At 33.4% G+C, this 17,182-nt stretch overlaps 1 protein-coding gene across 15 annotated transcripts in view; it reads right to left on the bottom strand.

Moving 5' to 3' along the window:
• Window positions 1–17,182, bottom strand: part of LOC115227715 (spectrin alpha chain) — a 97,652-nt gene that overhangs the window by 33,272 nt on the left and 47,198 nt on the right. For 10 of the 15 annotated variants that reach the window (XM_036500621.1, XM_036500624.1, XM_036500626.1 and 7 more), the window contains 22 exons: window positions 16,266–16,376; window positions 16,048–16,125; window positions 15,634–15,789; window positions 13,380–13,522; window positions 13,029–13,090; window positions 12,738–12,850; window positions 12,555–12,623; window positions 11,675–11,791; window positions 11,426–11,552; window positions 11,115–11,305; window positions 10,803–10,952; window positions 10,616–10,708; window positions 8,469–8,603; window positions 8,073–8,218; window positions 6,971–7,169; window positions 6,722–6,829; window positions 6,523–6,614; window positions 6,240–6,384; window positions 5,098–5,214; window positions 4,934–4,998; window positions 4,214–4,313; window positions 2,116–2,181 (listed from right to left, as the gene is read on the bottom strand). In XM_036500621.1, the coding sequence (XP_036356514.1) occupies window positions 2,116–2,181; window positions 4,214–4,313; window positions 4,934–4,998; window positions 5,098–5,214; window positions 6,240–6,384; window positions 6,523–6,614; window positions 6,722–6,829; window positions 6,971–7,169; window positions 8,073–8,218; window positions 8,469–8,603; window positions 10,616–10,708; window positions 10,803–10,952; window positions 11,115–11,305; window positions 11,426–11,552; window positions 11,675–11,791; window positions 12,555–12,623; window positions 12,738–12,850; window positions 13,029–13,090; window positions 13,380–13,522; window positions 15,634–15,789; window positions 16,048–16,125; window positions 16,266–16,376 (2,583 nt within the window). The remainder of the gene's footprint in view (window positions 1–2,115; window positions 2,182–4,213; window positions 4,314–4,933; window positions 4,999–5,097; window positions 5,215–6,239; window positions 6,385–6,522; window positions 6,615–6,721; window positions 6,830–6,970; window positions 7,170–8,072; window positions 8,219–8,468; window positions 8,604–10,615; window positions 10,709–10,802; window positions 10,953–11,114; window positions 11,306–11,425; window positions 11,553–11,674; window positions 11,792–12,554; window positions 12,624–12,737; window positions 12,851–13,028; window positions 13,091–13,379; window positions 13,523–15,633; window positions 15,790–16,047; window positions 16,126–16,265; window positions 16,377–17,182) is intronic. The other 5 variants (XM_036500629.1, XM_036500631.1, XM_036500632.1 and 2 more) reach the window with 1 other exon arrangement.

Genomic DNA, 17,182 nt, shown 5'->3' with positions numbered 1-17,182 from the left:
AATTTTAGAGGGGAAACAAGAACAGAGACGGAAACAAGGATAGAGGGGAAACAAGGATAGAGGGGAAACAAGGATAGAGGGGAAACAAGGACAGAGGTGGAAACAAGGACAGAGGGGAAACAAGGATAGAGGGGAAACAAGGATAGAGGGGAAACAAATATATAAACTTTTGTCAAACTGAATTAGTTGAAAATACACATAGCACTTTTTGAAACTAATCTGTGTTAATTAGTTGTAAAGCCCAAAATATTCTTTACTGATGGTAGCTGAAGCTAAATGTAATTGCATGCAAATTTGAAAAACAGAACACATTCATAAGTACTAAAGAGCTAGTTTAAAGTGATACTCTGCTACAACATGCAAATCTCAGCAGAAATGAAACTGTCTTTCTAACTACCCAGTTCAATTTTGCTATACTTTTATCTTCAATAAACAATAATGAACATGAACAAATTAAGAGAAATGATACAGAATCTGTGTTTTAGACAAATAACTGACACTATCAACAAAGAATTAACAAATTTCACTGAAAAAATTACACAGATGTCTAATTTTTCTATGCTAATAAAATAATTCAGAAAGAAGCAAAATTTTAAGTTACAAGAAAGAGGTAGAGATGGAGAATGAATGAAGATAATATTCAGAGGTGTGCTTAAATACTTTAAAATATTTGCTATATATATATTAACTGATAATTAAAACAAAAATTTTGCCTGTTATGTAACAGAATGACAAAAATAGCTTCAGGCAGTAATCTTTAACAGAATTAACTAGATATAAAAATGGGGGGGAAATGTCTTTTTTTCAAACATCCTACAAACATTTCATTGTGACATACTGAAAAATATTCCAAAAAATATTCTATCTCTAACTCAATAAGTCCAGTCTCCAAACTCAAATAACAAATATTTGAGTCGTAAAATTTCAGTTTTCATTACACAAATTCACATTATTTTTATATTATGGTAATACACTGTATATTAGATATAATAGTCAAACTATAATACTTAGAGAAATATAAACACCAAATTCCACTACTTAAGCTTTTCCTTGTTTCCCTGGTTGAAGATTTTAATGATGGTGTCTAATATACATTAGAATTATCAAGTATAGAAAGTGATAAGTTGTGATACGTTTCAAATACTAATAAGTGAGGGCAGGTAGAAACAAAATAGTCATATGTAAAAATCCTCAGGAAGCAAAACACACAATTTGTATTTCCTGAGAAGTAGAAAAATAGATGCTAATGAAAAAAAACTTCCATCTGTCACTGACATTTTGCTTTTATTTTTCACTAACAAACCCCTACAATATAATTTTATCATGTAATTCTAACTTAAGCATTCTAAAACCTGAGAAAGCTAAGTATTGTTGACTACAGTGACAGTACTAAAGAACACAAGTGTAGCAGAAAGAATTTAAAGGTTGGCACAAAAAAACAAAATTTTTTAATTCCTTGAACAAATTAGAGATATATGCTCAGAAAGAGAAATAGAAGGCGTCAGAAGATAACTACTGTGGTAACATCTGAAAAAATGATATGAAGAAGGTTTTTCCATAAATTATTTATCCCTAATTGATACAAACATTCCAAAGTAAATAGATATACTGATAGTGGTGATGATGACAATATTTTCCAACAGACAAATCTTAAAAATACAATTGGGAATAAATATGATCATCAAAATGCTGAAAAAAAATATAGTTAAATTCTTAAAGAATTATCAGATTCACAAAAGGTTGATTAGGTTAGCAGTCTCACAACAATTGTTATTTTAAAACAATAACTGCCTGGTCTGGCAACAGCAATAGGACAAGACTATTCCAGAAAACTAGCTCCAACACAATTCAGAATTAATGACTTACAAATTTTGTGAGAATTAGCATTAAGAAATCATTTTCTAGAAAGTATGTAGAGATCATTTTTTTGTATCCTACAACAGTATATTTTCAATAATTGATATGAGGAATTTTATTTTCCTAAACTTTAGTAAGAAGTTAAAATGGTTAGATTTCTGGAAAAGTCATGCCTAAATAATGCCTGTTAAAGCAGGCAGACCTAAGTAAGGCTATATCAATGTCATTCCAACACACACAGGACAAGCTTCTTTCTACCTCATCCTCATCATCTTCAGGGTACTGCGAGATTCCATAATGGCTCACAATTTCAGAACTGAACATCTGCAAGATTGTGAGATGGTCGGGTCACTAACATCACATAATAGTCAAAACAAAGGATAAAAAAAAAAACGGAAGAGAATGGGGAAAAATAAACAAAATAATGAAAATAAAAAAGAAAAAAACCATGATCGTTGACACAGCAAATGTAATTCTAATGAGTATAAGTGGTGTTCTATTGTTTTGCTCAGTCATTATTTATACCGATATAGGCAGTTTCATCTAGTTCTTGCTATATAACTATACACAATACAAACAATATTGAAACAGTATTAGGAAGCTACAAGTCTACATTCAAGTCTCTGGAAGAGGTCCAAGTTTCATTTTGTAAGTTTAGTAGCATCATATAATTGTCAAAATGCTGACAGAAAATACATCTTTCATATATTTTAATGACATCATTTTACATCGGTAGAAGTAGGGGTTCACCAAGGATCAGTCCTCAGGCCCCTCTTATTCATCATAGTCCTCCAGGCAATAACAGAGGAATTCAAAACAGGCTGCCCCTGGGAGCTCCTCTATGTTGATGACCTTGCTCTAATAGAGAACTGCCAGAACTAGAGACAAAGTTTAGGGTGTGGAAGTAAGGTCTAGAATCAAAGGGCCTTAGGGTTAACCTATCAAAAATCAAAGTCTTAGTAAGTAGGAAGGCTGTCAAATCACAAACTCCTTAAGGTTGATGGCCCTGCTTGATCTGTAGAAAAGGCGTGGATAGAAACTCCATATGATGTACCCAGTGTAAGATATGAACACATAAAAGGTGCAGTAATATCAAAGGAAGGTTAACCAGGAAGATAGTTTTTGAGTGTGGCATATGCAGGGAGAAACTAGAAGTAGTTAATAGCTTCCACTACCTAGGCGACCAAGTCTGTAGTGAGGGTAGTTGCTCTAAGAGTGTAGTGGCTAGAATAATAGCCTGGGCAAAGTTCAGCGAGCTCCTACCTCTGCTGGCAACAAAGAGTCTGTCACTTAGGATGAAAGGTAAACTATATGGTACATGTGTGTGAACTGCCATGCTACACAGCAGTGAAACATGGGCTATGACTGCTGAGGACGTGCATAGGCTTGAAAGAAATGAAGCTAGTATGATCCACTGGATGTAATGTCAGTGTACATACACAACAGAGTGTAAGCACCTTGAGAGGCATCAAATGTGGAGTGCAAGAGAGAAAGCTGCGCTGATATGGTTATGTGTTACGTATGGATGAGGACAGCTGTGTAAGGCAATGCCACTCCCTAATTGTGGAAGAGGTAGACCCAGGAATACACGGGATGAGTTGGTGAAGCACAACCTTCAAACATTGGACCTCAGAGAGGCAATGACAGGAGACCGAGTGCTTTGGAGATATGCTGTGATTGAAATTGCAGCCATGCATGTCTGGCCCAGTTAAGAGTAACCCTGATGCATCAGGCGATATGATATGCTTGAGAAGACCTGTTGAGTCAAGTAAAACCAATATCATAGCAGTGGTCAGCACCATCTGAACATGGCCGATGCCAGGTCTGCTCGACTGGCTGCCATGCCAGTGGCACGTAAAAAGCACCATCCAAATGCAGCCAATGCCAGTACCCACTGACTGGCCCCTGTGTCAGTGGCACATAAGATGCACTATCCAAACATGATCGATGCCAGGCCCGCCTGACTGGCTCCTGTGCCAATGGTACATATACACTCTCAGAGTATTTGGTGTTAGGAAGGGCATCCAGCTGCAGAAACATTGCCAGATCAGATTGGAGCCTGGTGCAGCTGCTGGCTCTCCAGACTTCAGTCAAACCGTCCACCCAGAAGACTTTTCAAAGCTATTTTTGAAGTTATCTTTCACAAAAATATTAACTTATCTCAGTGTGCCAAGTTCAATGAGAGAGAAACTTTGGATGCAGGAAAAAAAACTTAAATACTTGGATAATCATTAATATCTAAAATAAATACAAAGTGTAAATGAAATGAAAACAATAATGTAAGCTGAGTGTATGTGGGGGGGGGGGATTTGAGCACTTGTTGGTTAAATGATCAGAAATAAAAAAAAATACAAACCTGATGTCTTTCTAGCAGAGCTTCAGCACCAGTAACATCTTTAGCGAGTTCATCGGATGACACAAGAGCCATCATACTAGTGATCCAAGATGTAAGGTCACTGAAAGAAGTCATTAATGCATTTCAAATATTTGTCAAAAATTTATGATGTATTCTTCTCTGTGAAAAATCATCTCATATTTGAGTGAATAGTCTCATGTAAAGTTGTAAATGATTTGAGAATACTAAAAATCTAGCATATTTCAAGATTTGAGCCAGTGGACAAATATTCAGTGTTCCACATTTTTGACACACTAAATAAAACAAAAATACCAAAATTCAAGGAATATTAAGAAAACTTAATAAACTAGTAAGAACCGTATTACTTGACAATTAACTAATATTTGTTTAACTCTAAAGCTGAAATTCTTTAGATAAAGTTAGAAGACAGAGGATGAAGTTTAGATTAAAATTCAAATTTCTACTAATATAAAAAAATCATTTGTTTCAATAAATTAAAAGAATAATTTAAACACAGTATGTGAATGCGTGTGTAAACACAAAATTGACATACAACAGTGAATTCACACTTCATGTAAAATTGGAAACATGCATTCTTATACTACATAATTTATTACAATTATAATTTATTATATAATTCATTTAAGATTTTAAAAAAAGTATTAATTTAATATAGTATGAGAAAATACAATCTGTAGAAATATAAAAGGAAAATCTTACCGATAATCACTGAGAAAACGTTGAAGGTCATAAGAATCGAGAAGTTTAGATTTTCTGGCATCAGCCTGCACAAAAGAAATGGAAAATGTCACAACATTCTTCACAAAGTGACCACAAAGGAAAACAAACTTATGCAATTCAAAAATATGGTAATGTTTACTGACCTTTGATGTAAGTTCATTCCACATTTCATTGATTTCAGTTTGATGTACATAAATACTCTCAGCTTGATCGGCATGGCTTTCCATCAGCCTTTTGGCTGAGGAATCAAGGTCACGCACCTAGACAGAAAGCACAGAAATATTAGAGAAACAATAATCTCTCACAAGATTATATTAGTTTACCTAAGTTAATATGGAATTGACAAACCTACATCATTGTCTCTCTATCCACAGACTAGTTCAATAATAGATTAAACAAAAATATTGTTTCTGTTTATATATGGACAAGAGAAATCAGCAGTATCAGCTGATTATCCATCTCCATGGATTGGATTAAATCAATAGTGTTGTGCCCAAGACAATAAGGTAACTCCTCCCCAATAATCTACCCCTAAAACTCATTCCTCATAACTTGCAATTACCACCACTACAACCTCTCACCACTTTTGTCTTCGAGGAACATTTTAAACAAATTTGTAATGTAATAATGACAGGCTGAAAACTTTTATTCTTATTCATACCTGCATTAAAGTAGTTTTCTGACCATTAAATCTTTAGTCTAAGAAGTACAAATCTGTCTCCAAAAGGATGCACTACACAGTCTTTATATTACAGTAAAGAAGATAACTGAGCCAACTATATATTGGTTATCACTCGTGAAATTATAACATCCTTTGTCTGAACAACTAGATTAGAAGTTGTCTGCAGTGTAACCTTTTTTTAATGACCTTTCTGTCATTTTAGAAATTTAACCAAGTAACAGAGCAGACTTGTTTTTAGTGTCAAAATGTACGATTTACATCCTCTAAGCTCTCAATCTGAAGGTCCAGCAGCAAGTGTAGACCAAAGCATTGTGAGAAAAGGCTGCTTTGCAACAGCAACCAAGACAGATCGCTTTAAATACACAAATAGTTGTCTGTACTCACATTGACAAACTGTTTCAAACAGTACCATCTGAGCACTCACTATTTTCTCAGCACCAAAACATCCCATACAAAATGGTTTCTGCACACAATCAGCAGCACCAAAATGTCTATCCCACATACCTTACTCCCATTAAAGCTAACAATTTTGAACACATGAAGAGAGAAAGAGAGATTAAATTTCAGAAAAATACACTTAAAAAATGCACTCCAGTAACCAACCTTTTCTCCAAGTGCAGCAAGATCACGTTCAACACCTTCATGTTTACGTTGCAATGCTTGCACACTGCTCAGATCTGCTCCATAGTTGTCGTTGTTAAGAGCATTGTCCTTTTCACAAATCCAGTCTTTTGTCTCATCCACATCTCTGTTAACAAAAAAGAAAAACAATAGATTAACCTAGTCAGACAAGAACTACTAATAAGAATACCTCAGTTATTATATTTTTACCTAACAAAACAATGTCCACTTACTGTGAACTATGAACAAACTAAATAATAGTTACCTGTGGTATCTCTGAACTTCATGAGCACAGCCAAGAGTCTGCTGTTTTTCTTGGGTAACTATTTGAAGGGTTTCCCAGCGGTTGTTGAGTTTCTAAGATGGAATAGATTATGATTAATCTATTGTTTAATGAAGGTACACAATTAAAACAAAATTAAGCACAAAAGCCTGAAATTCTGTATCAGATCAAAATAACTTACAGCAATCTGTTCCCTGATATTCTCAGCAGCTTCAGTTTGTCCCATAGCTGTTAATCTATCGGCAATAGAATTCAACTCTTGTAGGCGGACCTCATTGGCTTTCAAATCCTGTTAAAAATTTCAAAATACTTAGTAAATGTTTATAAGCAACATATACTTTAATAATTTGAATAATAAAAGACAAATGCATACAAGAAATAAAATAATGACAGTAAAAGCATTCTAAGTTTTATTATTATTTTTAGGTACCTTTTGGAAGTCATCGAATTTTTTCTGCATTTCTTCAACTTGTTCCAGATCTTCTCCAACATCATGCTCTACAACAATGGTTTCCTTTTCAGTAATCCAAGAAGCTAGTTCAGCAGCTTCTCGTACTAGTTGGTAAGCACGGCAAGATTCCTGAAGCTTTGTACGGCGTTGATCAGCAAGGTCAATTAAGCTAGCATATCTGAAAAAATTCAAAAGTTCACAATGTCAAAAACTTTTTGAATAACTATTTCAGTTGGAATATTCCAAACAGACATGTAAAATAGCCTCCAACCTGAATATAGACGGATTTCTTAAGGAAAAAAAATATATATTTCATTATAAAACATTTAATACTGTCCCATCAAAATAATTAGTGACACTAATAATGTAGTCAATTTAAAATTCTCAAGAAAAGTAAAAAATTTTTCCTATCAATTATATAACACGAATGAGGTTGTTGCCAGTGCATCATTTGAGTGTGTCCGTTGCCAGTACCACCTGACTGGCCCTCGTGCTGGTGGTACATAAAAGCACTCACTACATTCTCGGAGTGGCCGGTGTTAGGAAGGGCATCCAGGTGTAGAAACTCTGCTAGATCAGATTGGAGAGTGGTGCAGCCATCTGGTTCTCCAGACTTCAGTCAAATCGTCCAACCCATGCTAGCATGGAAAGTGGACGTTAAACGATGATGATAAGCAGCAACACTAGCCAGTGCAACTACACCTCAGTTAATCATAGTACATGATATAATCTATTGTCTCCTAGAATGTCTGCTTTCTTTTCTTTGTGAAAAAAAAAACGTAGATCAGAAAATTATTTTGGCTCTGAATAATTATTAACATTGAAAATAATGGTAATCACTTATTTTCTGATCCCTATCATCCTGGACTACATTCAGAAGAGTTTGGGGATATAATATCTCGCATCACACTGCAGACCGTGACTCCTACATCAGATTCCATTTTTGCACCATAAAATACTTCATCAATTTGCTGATACTAAAAGTCATCTTGCTAATGCTAAATTTTAATTGGTTGCATTTTAACATAGCTAATATACTGCTTGGCCAGCTTATTCAAATTTTACTAAGACTGCTACTTACTGGGTCTCAATTTGATTCTGTCGCACAGAAATAGTAAATTCATCCATCAGATTGTTTCGACTTGCAGAGAGACTTGGATCTAATTTCTTCACATATGCAGCAGGTACAAATCCTTGGCGATCATTTACTTCAACTTTCCACCATTCCTAAAATAAATGACAATAGCAAGAATGGAAGTGTCTTTGTGTATATTATATTATTTGTGTATATTATATTATTTGTGTATATTATATTATTTATATATATATATAATGTAATTTATTTAAAATATTATTTCATGATTTACATTTTTTTTTTTACTTTATCTGTAAACATTAAAATAGATTGCCTAAAGCATGAAATTACATCTACGAGGATCACTGAGTTGAATTATTGACAAAGTTCATGACAACTTACCTTATTGGCACTATTGAGCAAAACAAGGACGTCTCCTTTTTTCATGGATACTTCTCGTGGTGATTTTTCAGTGTAGTCATATAATGCCATGACTTTCTCTGTTCCGATGTCATCAATAACAGGTGCTTCTTGTTGCTAAAAAGAAAGGATGCCATTGTAAAAATATAGAGAACTCAATAACCTCTAACTAGTAAATTATTACACCAACATCAGCTATTGCTTAACCCTTTCGTTACCAAACCGCCCAAAGCCGCCCGAAAAAAATTTTGGTTAATGTGACCAAACCGCCCGCATTTACCTATTCATATTTAAATGAGAATATCAGAGCAAATCTCTTTAGTACATTCGTGAAAACACGTATTATACTTCGTAAACAGTTCAACTACAGTTTTGTACAATAATCGAAGTGTAATTTTAATTCCGTGAATTTTGGGAGATTTTTTTCCGAAATTTGTTCCTATTGTGTTTTCAAAATTTGTAATTCTGACAAAAAATGGATACGAATTTCATTATATCAAGCAGCGAGTCAGAATTCGAAGGATTTTCTACTGAAGACCTTCATAAATCTAACTCTATGACTGAAAAAAAAAAGCATGTGGTATTTGATAATGAATCTGATGTTTCATTTTCCGAAAGTGAAAACAGTGAATCCGAGAGCTCCGACAGCGATAAAGAAAATGAATTGGCACCTGAATGGAGTGAAAATTGAAAAACTGTTACTTTCGGTGATTTTTTTGAAGAAACTGGACCAAGCCACAGACTTTCCCAGGAGAGTAAAGCCTTAGACTATTTCTTTTTTACTTTTTCGAATGAGCCTATTTGAAATCATTACGGCGAAAACGAACCGTTACGCTAAACGTAAACAAAGTGAAAGAAACGATAGTTTGTGGTTTCCCACAACCTTAAATGAAATTAAGACTATTTTGCCGTAAATATTATTATGGGTATCAGAAAGTTACCCAGAATAACAAATTCTATCGTAAAATTTTGTTGTATACTCAATTGAATATTAGCTAATAACCCATTTTCTATAACGATGTTTGAACAAAATTTTAATAATTTTAGATTTTGTTGAATTTACCTGTATCTACCTGCAATTAGAGTTACTTTGTGACAAAAATTATAGTATAGAATTGGTTGAGAATATTTCATTAAATTATCTCCGAAAAATCAGATTAATATATCAATAAATAAAAAAGTTATAGTTGTTTAATGAAACCAGACTAAATTTATGATTACGTTAGAAATTAATTGAAACACATAAGGGGTGTAATTTGGTCAGAAATATAGTAACGAAAGGGTTAATGACAGAGCAAAAAATGATATATAAAAATTAAAATAGTAACATGTTTTATATTGATTTTATTATCCAGGCAGTTATGTGCTCTTTAACAGGTGGCAATACCAGTTGCTATCATTAAGTAACACATGTATTTATCCTCACATTAGATGAGGACAATAAAATACATCAACAAATTACGTGACAGTATTTAGTTCTATAATCATCTTAGCCGCTCGACATGAAAGTACAAAGATTTCAAACTCTTGTGATAAGCAAAGAGCAAAGTTAGTTTCTATTTATCTCTACTGTGATGGTTATTAAAATTCAGAATTTCTTATTTTAGAAGATCAAAACGAAACCAATTGAATTATTACTCAAATAAACCAACCTTAGTTTCCATTAATATCCTTTCATTCATTCATATGTCTTAACAACTAGCTTATTGTCTATTTCAAGAAATAGAATTTTTGGAAATTAAAGAATTCTGAGACACCATTCACATGATTAAGAGTAAGGTAACTAAATTTTAGTATATTTAATGTATTAAGCTAGAGTCAAAATATATGAGCTAAGTAGCTTTTTCTAAAGCATAATTGTTATAGTAAGAAAATATGAACTTAATGACCTAAAACCATTGGTTAGTGAAATATTTGCATGTGAATTAGGTTTACAAGAGCATTTCTCTCAAATGAGAGAAATGCTCTTCAAATCAACAATGTTCCTGAGTAACAACAGCATCTAAAGATAAACTTGATATAGTTTAAGGTGAAAACTAGAAGTACCAGTGTGCTGACCAAACAGTCTTAATGGTTGGTGATTACCCAATATGACCCTAACCAAGAGATTGAAACAAACAGATCATTACCTTGCATGCTAAAGCTTGTTCCCGGAGCCCTTCAATAACAGTTCTGTAGGCTTCCAAATCAGCAACAAATGCTTCGTGTTTTTTCAACAAAGCCTGCAAAACAAAAATGAACATGTTATATCATATCAAATCATATCTTTTAAGAGAAAGAAATAGAAAATAGTTATCTTGTAGGGATCAATCTTACCTCAGCTGAATCTTCATCTTTGCCATAATCGGTATTAGCAGAGATTGGTTCCTTTTCTCTCATCCAAGACTCGCCTTCATTAGCATCAGCGAAATATTGTTGAGCTTGTAGAGAATCGTCCAAATCTTGCTTGCGTTGGTTAGCTTTATCCTAAACAATGAAAATATAATCATCATTTAATCGATTTCATTTAGTAGTTAATTTTCAAATATTTTCCTTAATTACATGATTAAATTATATTTTCTTTTTAAAAAAAAATTAAAATTGGAGTTAGAGTTAAAAATAAAAATTATAAGTGATTTTAGTACAAACTTTTAAATTATTCCATTTCTCATCCAATTCTTGGATTTTATGTTGGATTTCATCAGCAGCGAAATGTCCTTCTCCAATCATACCCTGTCCCAATTGACAAACATTGGTGATGCGACTTTCATGGCCAGCCAGTTCAGCTAGCAAACCTTGATGTTTCTTGATTAAACTTTGTACCCCAATCAAATCACGGCCTACAGCAAAGATAATGATAATATTAAAGGAGTTTACAGAGTAAAAGCAAGCAATAAAGAGACAAAAACAAAGAAACAGGAAAGATATCAGTATTATATGTGAAAACCCTTATTTCTTACCTCTGTTTGTAGAGGCAGCAATAGGTTCTTTCTCTCTGATCCAATCTTCTTCATCCTCAACATCACGAAGAAACTGCTGAAGTCGGAGAGCATCATCCAGCTTTTGTTTACGGCCAGTTGTTGGTTCCTGAAATGGAAAAGAGTATAATTTTCAGACAGTGCTTAACTATTGCAACTAAACCTACAATGTAGAATAAATTACTAAAATATTTTCAAATAATAAATAACATACATATTAAGGATTTTTACCTGGAGAGCTTTGTAACGTCCAAGAACTTCGCTTTTCTTTTTCTGAATGTTTTCAACATCAAAATGACCAGATTCAACAAATGCCTGAGCCTGAACATGGATCCCATCAACGCGATCCTAAAATAAGGAGTGTTAATTAGAGTAAATACTGGTTCAATCTTTCAACAACAAATTACAAATTAACTATATCTTAAATTATGATTCTTATGTTAAAAAAAGTTATGGACATCATGAATCCCAATTAAAAAAAAAAATTAAATGCTAAATTTTCCAAGTTTTGACTGCTAGAAATAATCTTGGTATTCAAACATAATATAAATTATTCCTCTATTAATTGCTGTTTGAACAATTAATATTTTAATAAAAACAAAACATTTTAGAACAGCCAATTGGAGTGGTGAGAGTTATTTCCCAGACCACAATGCTTAGAGGTGTTTCTCCATTTCTTACAAATGGTCCATCACACAAAACCAAAGCCAGCATAAAATATCTGCCTCTCCTGTCATCTAGATCCTACACTAAACAATATACCTAATCCTTCTAACCACTTAGAATTCATTGGTTCCTCAATTTTTTTTCCGAGGAACTTAGTTTGCTGGATAAATGGTGAATTTGGAACCTTAAAAACACTGAAATAGAGAAGTACAATGCAAATATATGTGCGGCTAAATATTTCCATTCAGTTTGAGTTCAGGTCATTGTAGTAGTAGCAAAGAGAGATTAAAATCAAGACTGGCTCCTAATTTTTAAAACTAGCCAACATATGTGCATGTGCGTCAGTATATGTATGTGTATCACACACACACGCAAGAGATTATTGGAAATATAAGGTTTCAGATCTAAAAGTAAAAGTGCATAAATACAAAGTTTTAATATTTACTTGATGAGCCGTAATGTCTGCTTCCAGTAATCCATGTTTTTTTTGCAGGTTCTGTACACTGGTTAAATCCTAATACAGAATAAGAAGAGTAATGATATGGTTAATGTGTGTGAACTATCAAATGGATAAATAATTCAACAGTATTTTTTCATGATGGAGCTGAGCTAGAAAACCGGAGGTTACCTTGCCAAAATCTTCAGACATCAACTGCCCCTCCATATCTACCAACCAACCTTCAACATCAGTAACATTACGGAAGAATTGTTGTTGTAAACTAGCTTCCTTTAAGTTATTACCTGTATCAGAAGAAAATAACAATGTAAGTAAATGACAAAACAAATAATTACTCTGATTATATAAAATTTATATTAAAATTCTTTATTAGTTCAGTAAACATATCCTTCAAGGTACGTTTCCTTTTGACTTCAATTGTTAATATAAATTAGCATGAATGAATAAAGACAAATACACCACCTTTCTTTTCTGTTTGTCCTTGAAGCTGTACCCATAATGTTGTAATTTCATCAATTCGTTCTCTGAAGGTTAAAAAAAAGATTATAGGTTAAAAAGATTATAGGCGTGGCTGAAAGGGTTAGTTTGGTTTGAAGTAATGAATATTGTAGCCAATCTGACAAAACATCTATGACAATTTGCAATAATCAACTCTTATTTTAAAGATTGAATACCTGGGGTTTATCATATCCAGCAACAACAAATGTCCAATAAATTAATAATGCCTAGGACAGAAGCTCTAATAAGTTCTGTAAGTCCATTCAACCTAGGCATAAAAATATTAAAACAAAAGATAACTAAAGAGATTAGCACCTGATGGTTTCAGAAGCAAAATGTTCTTCTTTGATTAATTCTTCGCCAGTTTCTTTAATGGAATCAATACGGCTCTTGTTGGCTTCAAGCTCAGCCTCAAAATTCTGATGTTTCTGAACTTTGGTTTGTAAATTTGTTGGATCCTATGGAAACAGAGAAAAAAAAATGTATAAGTTCAATAAGAGTTTGCAATTTGAAATTTAAATGTTCTTTGAACACCACACAAAATTACTTTAAGAATACTTTAACCAGTGTGAATGAGAGATTTTTTTGTTTTTGATATCACATGATAGTTGTAAATAAGCTTACCATCACTCACGCAATGTCATTTGTTTCCTATCTCATGTAAAAACATGTTTGGCCATGAGAAAATATTACCTTACTAAGAAACAGGTGAGAATTGGCAACACAAAGAGCATTTAGTCACAGAACTACCTCAATGAATTCTGTCTGACATATGTTGGCATTAAAATGAAGAGATGTATACCTATCTTTTACTTTTGTTTCAGTCACAGGACTGTGACCACGGTGAGGCACTGCCTTGCAGGGTTTAGTCAAATAAATCAACCTTAGCACTTTTTAAAATCTAGTTCTTATTCCAACTGCCCTTTTAGCCAGAACCCTAAGTTTACAGAGGACATCAACAAACCAACACTGGTTGTCAAGTACTGAGGGAACAAACACAAATATATACAAACACACAATGAGTTTCCATAGTTTCCATCTACCAAATTCACTCAAGGCATTGGTCAGCCCAAGGCTGTTGTCAAAGACACTTGCCCAAGGTACTGTACAGTGGGACTGAACCCAAAACCATGTGGTTATAAAGTGAGCTTCTTTACACAGGCAAGGATGCACCTGTATATACATACATAAGTTGATGTATATATAGACACACATTCATTTCATGCCCCTTTTTTTCCTATGCTGTCATCTTGGAGAGTTGGACAAAGGCATTGTTTTACAACCAGACAGACTTCCATTTGCTAACCCTTACTGGCTTTAATTCAAAAGCACAGAGTTATAGGACAGTTTGTTAGCAAGGAAATTCAACAAACAACACTTTTCTTGTGAGGATGGTGTAAACATACAAACATGCACATATACATAACAAGCTTCCATCTGGTTTCTGTCTACCAATTTCACTCACAAGGGCTATAACAGGCAAGATTCCAACGAACTTGAAACCAGGTGATACAAAGCAAACACCATATCGACACATCTATGCATGCATACATAAATATATACACTTGCAGGTGTACATATGTTTGTAAACAGATTGGCAGAGGAATATATCCCTATATAAATGTGGGTGGAGGGGTATATATAGGTATGTCTGCATAGATGAAAATATTTTAAAATTAAGTTCCAACTGTATTTGTGTATGAAGAGATGTTATTTGCCCACTAAGATGTGAATAAAATTTGTAATTACACCAATGATTATATAGATATCCAGCAGCAACCAATGAAGAAACTATATTTTACATCAAATAATAACACCCACAGTTATCTACAAAGCCAGTGCTTAAAGAAACCAAGTTCTTACTCAGTAGAAGGTATGCTTAAAATCCATCCTTTAATATAAACCAAGGAAGAACAAGAAAAGGGAAGAAAAAAGCAAAACGCTCCCACTTGACTAAATGGGGAGGGGAGCATTTGAGATAGGAGATGCTTTGAGCTACGTATTTGAAGAGTAAGGTAGGATAGCAGGACAAGCGTAGTTGTCTTGTGATACAGGGGGTAAATGATTTCCTTGCATATATACATACTCCTACACATATACAAAAGCGAACAAAATATAATGTAGTGAAAAAAATCTTAAGAACTTGAAGGTTATGGATTAAAATTACCCAAAACATTCTTCTTATACCCAATCACAATTTGTACATATGAGTAATGTGACAAATGCAAATAAAAAGTGCAATAAAGACATATGAAAATAGTTAAGAATATGAAAATAAAACTGAAGAGTAGGTTTGACATGTTAATGGAAATATATATATATATATATATATATATATATATATCAATATCAAGGAGATAGCAAATATAGATTTTTTTTTTTTGAAAATTAACAAAATAGGGATTTGAGAGACAATGAGTAAAATTTAATATCAAAATTTAAGAGTAACTTTAATAGAACTTTTACAGAAAAATGAAATATAAGTTAATGAGAAATGGTTCAAAAGCATGTAACTACTTATGACATGTATCTCATTAGGAACAATGAAATGCTTAAATTGCAAACTTACTTTAAAACTCTCATCATTGGCAGTCTTCAGCTTTTCGTTGATCCAGCCTTTTGTCTCATCACAGTCTCTCTCAAACATCTGATATCTAGAAGATGCTTCCAACATTTTCTTACGTTCAGCAGATCTTTGGTACAAAGTATTTCTTCGGTGTAACAGCTGGTAGTTAAAATCAAATTGTTTAATAATTTTAGCCTTCAAGCTACTGAATCCTCTTTCACAAAATACGAAATGGCATTCACTCAAATAGACGCACACAAACATACTACCAACACAATTTAGTATGTTCAAAATGAAATAAGCGTTTAACAGTGGCAGATGTAGAAAATGAAATAGTAATATCAATTCCAGTTGGAATTTAAAATTAACATATTTATAGGTTAATACTTTCAAATTGAAAGAAAAACAATTACATACTTGGTTTCTGCGGGTAGCCACATCATCATGGGCATAATGTTCGCTTTCAATAAGTTTTGTAGCAAATTCATCTAAAGCCTGAAACACAAAAAAATAGTTGGATTTAGAAAACACTAAACCTACAGAGTATACTTCAACACTCACTAAGTATACTTCAACATTCAAATGTTTTGATATTTAAAAGAAAATGTTTACTTAAATGTTACTTATAAACTCACTTTTATTTTTTCTTCTTGAGCAGCTAAAGATTTTTCGAAATCATCGTGTTTTTTTATGAGTGCTTCTACACTGTCAAGTGAATCTCCAAGGTCTTCATTTGCAAGAAAAGCCTGTAAACAGATTTTATTCAAAAGTTTAAAATAATTCAACAAAAAAATTAAAATTTAATCAGAAATATTTCCAGCTCACTTAGAAATAAATACAAGACTCACATACATACCTATCTATCTTGCTAGCTAGCTAATTAACAGTCATATTTGTATTCTATTCTGTAGTTCTCTACTCTCATAATACCGATAAGTATTTAAATCAAACATTAAAAAAAAAGGAATAATGGCAGTGCCCCAGCATGGCTACAGTCTTTGGTCTGGTACATGTAAAAGATAAAACTAACACCCACAGCTATTTTCTAACTAAGGTTATTTCAGCTTTAATTTAACTATCGATCGATATGTCTTTTAATGCATAAATTCATAAATCTTCATGACGTTTCATCCACAATGTTAAACATTTCGACTGTGCCTGCAATTTGAACACACAGATACAGATTAATAAAGACCTTATCCTTCTCCCTCTTTAGTTTTCCATTTCAGTTATTACCTCCCTTGGCGTAAGCGTAACACAATCAAAAACAATGCAGAAACATCATCGTTTCACGTCCGTTTTCCATGCTGGCATGGGTTGGACAGTTTGACTAAGGTCTGGAGAGCCAGCGGCTGTACCAGGCTCCTATCTGATCTGGCAATGGTTCTACAGCAGGATGCCCTTCCTAACATACCAACCACTCCAAGAGTGTAGTGGGTGCTTTTTATATGCCACCGGCACAGGAGCCAGTCAGGGGGTACTGGCATTGGTCACGATCAGTTGGTGCTTTTTATGTGCCACCAGCACAGGAGTCAGTCAGGTGGACCTGGCA

The sequence above is a fragment of the Octopus sinensis genome, linkage group LG2 (genome assembly GCF_006345805.1).
Source record: "Octopus sinensis linkage group LG2, ASM634580v1, whole genome shotgun sequence".
In the NCBI taxonomy this organism is placed as follows: Eukaryota; Metazoa; Mollusca; class Cephalopoda; order Octopoda; family Octopodidae; genus Octopus; species Octopus sinensis.
This window is presented reverse-complemented; position numbering and strand designations above follow the sequence as displayed.